The 7,634-nt window shown below is 53.8% G+C and overlaps 1 protein-coding gene across 1 annotated transcript; it reads left to right on the top strand.

The window, feature by feature from the left end:
• The first annotated feature begins 441 nt into the window (after positions 1-441).
• MLF2 (myeloid leukemia factor 2) lies at positions 442-5,063 on the top strand. The gene is made up of 9 exons (XM_041736885.1): positions 442-582; positions 1,141-1,218; positions 1,471-1,597; positions 1,862-1,897; positions 2,536-2,589; positions 2,979-3,107; positions 3,275-3,434; positions 4,028-4,240; positions 4,462-5,063. The coding sequence occupies exons 2-8, from the start codon at positions 1,169-1,171 to the stop codon at positions 4,213-4,215; spliced, it is 744 nt and encodes a 247-aa protein (XP_041592819.1). The 5' UTR covers positions 442-582; positions 1,141-1,168; the 3' UTR covers positions 4,216-4,240; positions 4,462-5,063.
• Positions 5,064-7,634: the final 2,571 nt, after the last annotated feature.

Below are 7,634 nucleotides of genomic sequence, written 5' to 3'. Positions count from 1 at the left end.
CGAACGCCGCTGGGGGAGAAAATCCGCTTAATATTCCCCCCAGGGTCCGCCCCACGCCGTCGCCCACGGGGAGCCCGCCCCTCCCCCCGGGCGCCTGCCCCCCGGGCTCTTCCTTCCCCGGAGGGAACGTGCCGCACCGCCCCGTCCCGCCCCGAGCCTCACGAGGCGGGGCGCCCCGCTCTTCCCCCGCAGCCCCGCGGGGCGCCTCCTCCTGGCCACAGGGCCCGAGTCCAGCTGGGGATGAGGCCCCCCTCCCCTCGCCCCCGGAGGACCCCGCCGCCGGAGCCGCCCCAGCCCCAGCCCCAGCCCCAGCCCCTCGCTCGCCGGTGGGCGGAGCTCCGCGGGCCCGGCCCCGGGGCGGGCCGGCCCATCGTGACGTCACTTCCGCCCGGGCCTGGCCGCGGTTCGGGCTCCGTGGGCCGCGGGGGGGTACGGAGGTGGCAGCCGTGGGAGGAGGCGGCGCGGGAGGCCGAGGAGAGCCAGCCCGGACCAATCCCGCGTCCCGGGCCGCAACCCCCGATCCTGCAGCGCACAGAGAGGCGAGACCGGCCGGATGGGCCGCTGAGCCCGGATCGGGGACCGGTGAGGCTCGAGCGGCGCGGGCAGCCGCGGCAGGAGCGGGCCCGCGGGCTGCGGGGTCTGGGAGCCTGGGAGGCGGGGAGGGGAGGGGGCCGGGCCTGCCGCTCCTGCTCGCCGGGGGGAGGCGGGGGCCGGGGGCAGCGGTGGGGCTAGTGAGGCCCGCCGGGGGGAGGCCTGGCTGCGGCTGGGGGTGAGGAGGGGGCGAGGTGGCCGGGGTCATTGCTGGGGCGAGGGCCGGCCCTCGAGATTCGCATCCGAAACGGTGGCGTCGGGGGAAGGGGGTGTGCTTCTGGCCGGGGCTTCGGGGAGAGGATGGCTGAGTGGGGGAGGCAGAAAACTGCGAGGCTGGGAAAAATTTTCCACAGCCCTCCTCGAGAGGTTTGAAGAGCCCTAATCTCCCTTGAGGGTGGTGTCCATCGCCGCCTGGAGAAGGGGCTCACTGGAGTTTGTGGGGGTCGGTTACAGCATTTGCAAGGGACAGTGTTCTGAGAGTCCCTACACTGAGCCGGGTGTGCAAAAGCCTGGCTGCCTCCGAGTATCTGAGCCTCCACATCTTTACAGTGTGGAGCCCCCTGGAGCTAAAATCAGGATGTTCCGCTTCATGAGGGACGTGGAGCCGGAGGATCCCATGTTCCTGATGTGAGTATTCCCTCCCCCTCCTGTTCTAGAGCGCTCATCCTACTCCACTTCGGGTCTCTAAGTAGTTCAGACAGACATCTGGGTTCCCGTTGTTGGCATTGGTTGGAACTAGCTGGATACTCTGCTTCAGCTCCAGCTTAGGGGAGGAAATAGGCATCTGTGCCACCTTCTCCCTTGGACTTTTCTTTTTTGTGGGGGAGGAAGGTGTAGACTGTCCCTTCTGCCATCTACACTGTATACTCACTTCCACAGGGACCCCTTTGCTATTCACCGTCAGCATATGAACCGAATGTTGTCAGGTGGCTTTGGATACAGCCCCTTCCTCAGCATCACAGATGGCAACATGCCCGGGGCCAGGCCTGCCAGCCGTAGGATGCAGGTAATGATGCCGAGACATACCCAACACCCAAGGAAATGCTGAAGGGTGGCTAATAAAGTCCTTGATTTCTCTTGCACTTCAGCCAACTTAGCAAGTGGAATGATCATTTTTAGGAGTTGGGGAAGGGGTCTGGCAAAAGGGCTTTGTGATCCCCTTTTGAGAGGAGGATGGAAGAAAAAAAAAAAAGCTGAGACCATGCATTTGGTTTGGGACTGTAGTGAGATAGGACGTGGTCTTTAATTTGTTCTTTATGTTTTCCTGTAGGCTGGGGCTGTCTCCCCCTTTGGGATGCTGGGAATGGTGAGTCCTAATGTCCTCGTGTCCTTCCATTCTCAGACACACTCTCTCTATCCTTAGATGTTATTTCCAAATGTGGCTCTCTGGAACAGCCTTATGGGTAACCCTAAAATCTTTTTATAGTGTTCATAAAGCTCTGGGTCTGTTGTGTGCTGAGTCCTGTGGGTTAAAGATGCTAACTTACTGATTCCTCCATTCTAAGAGCCACACCTATTAGGAAAATGTAATTGTCTAGCAAAGTTTGTTGTTCTGAGGATGGAGATGGAGTCGAAGAGCCAACCAAGATGGCTTTTAGAAGTTTGCTGTTGCTGTTTTTATGGTTTTATGCCCAACCCTTTTATGGGTTAGAATCTATTTACTTGGGTGTGCTTCCTAAAGATAGGAGGAAATAGGACAGTTGGGAGAAAGCAGATTGGATCAGAGAAGCTGTAGAGACTGAGGAGGAAGGCAGCATGTGCAGGGAGGGAGATGTGAAGGGGAACACCCCCTGTTCTGGTGTGCTGAGGAAGAGACAGAGCAGTGGCTCCATGTGAAGAAGAGAAAGGGAAATGTGTAGCCACGTGTCTGTCTAGCGGGTACCTAAAGATAATCTGAGTTCTGACTGTGCCTTCCTGACTCTGTTTTCCATCTCTTTGCTGCAGTCGGGTGGCTTCATGGACATGTTTGGAATGATGAATGACATGATTGGGAACATGGTGAGGCTCTTGCCCCATATGCTTTTGTACTCTTGTTCTCGGTGATAGCTGGCAACACCTTGAGTCCTTTGAGGCAGGAACAGGGAAGAGTGTGCTGGTGAAGGAAGGGCTGGAGCTAGATAAAGTCATGGAGCCCGGAGAGCACTGGGTTCCCTTATCTGCTCTCATGCCTGAGTATGAAGCAGCAGCAGCAGTCTCATGAAGTGTGCAATTAAGGCTCCGTCTTATTTATTATTGGGCTCCAAGGAATTTGGGGGTTACTGATGAGTCCTGACATTTTCTTGGCTCCCCCGTTCTGTGAGAAAGACAGGGACAAGAACAGGCAGCTGAAGTGTGGGATCCCTTCTCCAGAGGGACCATTCAGTCCTGTGGTACCTTTTCCTCCTCAGGAACATATGACAGCAGGAGGCAATTGCCAGACCTTTTCATCCTCCACTGTCATCTCCTACTCCAATACGGGTGATGGCGCCCCCAAGGTCTACCAGGAGACATCAGAGATGCGCTCGGCACCAGGCGGGGTGAGTTGGGCAGCTTCTCACCTCCCAGAGAAGGCAGCTCGGAAGGCTGCAGGCAGCAGCCCTGCCTTCCTTTCTCAGGACTGGGCTGGGGGTGGTTTGCTGTCCTGGCGTGGTGTGGCCAGGGCTTCGGAAGGGGTGGCTGAGGGCTGTGTTCTCCCCCATCCCAGATCCGGGAGACTCGGAGGACCGTGCGGGACTCAGACAGTGGGCTAGAGCAGATGTCCATTGGGCACCACATCCGAGACCGGGCTCACATCCTCCAGCGCTCCCGAAACCACCGCACGGGGGACCAGGAGGAGCGGCAGGATTATATCAACCTGGATGAGAGTGAGCCTCCTTCCTGCGCATCACCCTTCTGATCTCTGGACCAGTAGCCACTGGTCCAGTTCCTGCGAGCCTAGGAGATAAAAACTTTTGTTCCCTACCTCTGTAGATATTTCTTGGCAAAGTTATCGGGGGGGGGGCACTTCTTACCTCGCTTGAGCCTTGTCATCTTCAGGGGCTAAGTCAGATGCTGGCAGGGTCAGTTCTTTCCTTTCTCCTCCCCCCTTTTTTTTCCCAAGTCAACAAATATTTATCAAATACTTGATAAATGTGTACATGGGACTATGCTCCTTAACTTAATAATATCCCCTTCCTGATTTCCTTCTTCAGTAGCCCTGCCTTGGGCTTGTTGGTGGCTTCCATATTAGGATAGCTATGGGCTCTCAGCTAGCAGAACCATATTGAACCCTGAATTAGGGAGAAAAGAAATTTTTCTTTATGCTGCTCCCCCTCAACATATCCCCCCCACAACATAACACTTTCAGCCTTTGCCCTGTTTCTTCACCTAAGAAGGCCATGACTCACTCTTGGCACTTGATTCCAGAAGCCAGCCTGGGCCTTTAGTAAGTGTCACGCCTGGTCTCTGTGCTCCTCAGGTGAAGCCGCAGCATTCGATGATGAATGGCGGAGGGAGACATCCCGATTCCGGCAGCAGCGCCCCCTGGAATTTCGGAGGCATGAGGCTTCAGGTGGTGGGGGACGAAGGGCCGAGGGGCCACCCCGCCTGGCTATCCAGGGCCCCGAGGATTCCCCCTCCCGACAGTCCCGCCGCTATGACTGGTGAGGGCCCTAGGCCTTCAGCCTCTCCTGTAAGTACCAAGGGGGAGACTTGTAAGGTGTAGAGCACGGAAGGGGGTGGAGGAGCCGACCTGTGCACCTTCCTCTGCAGGGAGGTGTTGCCTTTAGTGGTACAAGTTTTCACTGGTGTGGAAGGAAGAATGCTCTCGCTGGAACAGGGGATTAAACCCAACTCCCGGCTTTTATACTTTGTCTTTGTTTTGACTTGTGCTCTTCTCTCTTCCTCTTCCAGGTACAGGCTGAGAGGCTGAAGAATCATCCCCTGAAATAACTTTTTCCTTTCCAACTCCCACTCCCAGTTTAATATTAAATTAACAGGCAAGCTGGCCCCCACCTCTCCCTGGGGGTCTCAGGGAGGACCTTTCACTGCCCCCTTTACCTACTTTCTCCTTCTTTAATCCCCTACCATGATGACTCCATTTCTCCTGTGTCTGCTAACTCCTTCTTTAATCCCCTACCATGATGACTCCATTCCTCCTGTGTCTGCTAACTTGATTTTTCATTCTGCTGCTCCATCTTTGAACCTCCTTACCTGCCCCGTTCTACCCTTGCCATGCATTGGAGGGGCTTTGGGGGTGAGCTCTGGGTTTAGGGGCTTACTCCATCCTTCAACCACCCTGGATCTTTGCCCACCTCCACCTCAGATCCCCTGCTGCAGGGTCCATAGCCCTCATCCAGGGCTGTGTGGAGGGAGAGAACTGGCTCCCCACCCTTCCTCCCTACCCACCCCCTGCACATCACAGAAATCTTCCCCACACCCTTCTCTGCCTTTATTTTTTGATTCGTGCAACTTGTAACTAGGTGTTTATGGAATAAAGGAGAATGGAAAAAAGACCAAGTGGGATTCTTGTTTTACTTTTGATCTTTACCCTGTTCGGCTTCACCTCGCCTGCTGTCCCCCAGGCCCCTTCTTACATTCCCTCTGTCTCCATGTGTGGCCTTCCTAACTTGAGCTCAAGCCCAGTACCTCCGTGGTAACGACAGTGGGACTGCCGGAGCCCCAGCAGAAGAGAAACAGTGGCAGCACTCATCTAGGCTGGCGGGGGGGAAAACACTAGCAGCTGCCTTGCTGGCTGTCTCCCCTGCTTTTGCTACAACCTCACACGTCTGGGGGAATATAGGGCATATCTCAGAGGCACCTGAGGAATTTGTTGCCCCTTGCCCCTGGGGTGAGTGTCTCCCCTGGACTATGGGTGGGAACACTTGTACTGAGCAGGAAGGCACAGGCCTTCAAGGGGAACGCACCCCAAGTTCAGCAATGTTCTTCCACCCTCAGTGGTTGAGAATTTGAGCCCAGGGAAGGAGACCAGAGAAGAAAACTAATCTGGAACCGGAGTGGTACTGGAAGGGCATGAGGTGCTCAAATTTCTCAAGGTGTTCACTCTTGCTTGACCTGGCTCAGCCAAATGGGGTCACCCTATTCTTCCTGGGAACTTATTTAATGATGGCAGATGCTTATAAAGAGTGGTGATGGTTTCTTCTTTATGAAAATCTTCAGTTCCTTGTAGTTTATGGTAAATCGAAGTCAAAAAACAAAGTAACGGGTGCCTGGCTGGCCCAGTCAGTAGAGCACACAACCCTCAATCCTGGGGTTGTGAGGTCAGGCCCCATGTGGGACGTAGATCTTTCTTAAAAAATAACATACACAAAAATGGCTCCTCTCAAGGAAGGGGGGATCTTTCCCATGTCCTCTGTGAACAGATTCCAGAGATCTGTCTAGTTGCTGAATGAGTAGAGAGATGAAGTTGAGTTTAACAGCCAGGCGCTGACTCTATTTTAGGGCAGGTGCCAAATCTTGTTAAATAGGCCTGGTGAAGATGCATGACCAGGGTTAAGGGAACCCACCGAGTGGCTAAGAGAATCCAGGAATCTCAGAAGTCAAATAGGCACAGGTTTCCCTCTCTCCAAAAGCAGAGCATTCCTGCAAAATCTTTTATAAGCTGAAATGGCAGAAAGTGAACCAATTGCCATTAACTTACATGGAAAAGCTCTCAAGCGTTCCCAGACTCCAAATAGAACCTCTTGGATTTTCCTGAAACCATCTTGCTAAGGGATGCACAAACTAGAGCTCACAGACAGTTCCAAAGTTCGGTTTGATGGAGAGAAGCTGCATAGAGCTCAGGGGGAAGGAGCTTGGTGGTGCCACCCTTGCGGTGTGTGTCGCCTCTATAACCTGCAAAACAAATGCTGATAGCTATTTTCACCTGTCTCGTAAAAGCAAAAATCTCTTTGTATCTCTCTGTGTTGGCCAAAACCGGTATTAACGTTGGTGTTTTGTAAATGTGAAGTGGCGTAACATGAACTTTTGTAGAGTTGGGTGGGGTGCCTATATAGATAATTCATCTCCACCTGTGTTGTTGAACTGTAAATGATGGGACTCTGAGCACAGCTCCCCTCAGTTTCAAGTGTCCCCTGAGCTCTGTTCAAATAGACTCATATTTCCTTCCTCTGGGAGTGGAAGCAGCTTTCATCAATCTCCAGAGGAGCCCACAGGAGAGAGAGCACAAGACTTGTATAAAAGATGCCCAGAGGTTTAGTCCTTGGCTCTGTCATCAACTATAGCCAAGTGGTCTTGGGCAGGTCATTCACTTCCCTGGACCTCAGCTTTGAAGTGCCTTACCAGCTATAAAATCTAAGGCTACAGTTCACACCGAACCTGCCAACCTGGATTTCAGTCATAGTGCCCACACTGGCGGGTATGGCTCTGAGTGGGGGCCAGAGCAGGGCAAGGGTTGCCCTGATTTCAATCTAGGTGAGTCACCCTAGTGTTGCATAAGATCTCCCATGTAGGTCCTGGCTTTCAGACACATGAACTAATTCTCACCCCTACTCCCTGCTCTTGGGTGAGGACCACCCTTCAACCCAGCACTCCTTCCTAGGGCCTGTGACTAGTTGTGAGCAGCGAGATGTTGTGGGCAATTAGTTAGCGGCAGCCACCGAGTAAGGAGCTCAAGAACCAGCCCCTTGGCATGTACTGACCTGTCTGCCAGGTCAGTAGGGTGAGGGCCAGAGGATAGAGACAGAAAAGGAACTCTCAGGAAGAAAGCTGACATTTTATGTCTGGTCAGTTCTCCAACTGGGCTGGCCTCATTCACAATAGCCATCCCCTCAAGCCTTTGGCCTGACGTCCAGAGGACATGTCAGACTCATTATTTCCCCCATGGCTGATAGTTGGTGGGAGACTGAATTACCCAGAGGAGTGAAATGATGACTACAGCCTGCCATAAGCAAGACCTGCTCCACCACTTAGCTACGATTGGGAAAGATTCTTAATCTTTCAACATCAGTCTCCCATTTTATAAAATGGAACTTTCTAGGCGCTGATGGCAGTGGGAACATGGGTCCATACTTTGGAACGACGAGAGATCCGTGAGCACAGAGAAAGCATGTGACACAGTACATGAG

This window comes from Vulpes lagopus, chromosome 21 (genome assembly GCF_018345385.1).
Source record: "Vulpes lagopus strain Blue_001 chromosome 21, ASM1834538v1, whole genome shotgun sequence".
Lineage (NCBI taxonomy): Eukaryota > Metazoa > Chordata > Mammalia > Carnivora > Canidae > Vulpes > Vulpes lagopus.
This window is presented reverse-complemented; position numbering and strand designations above follow the sequence as displayed.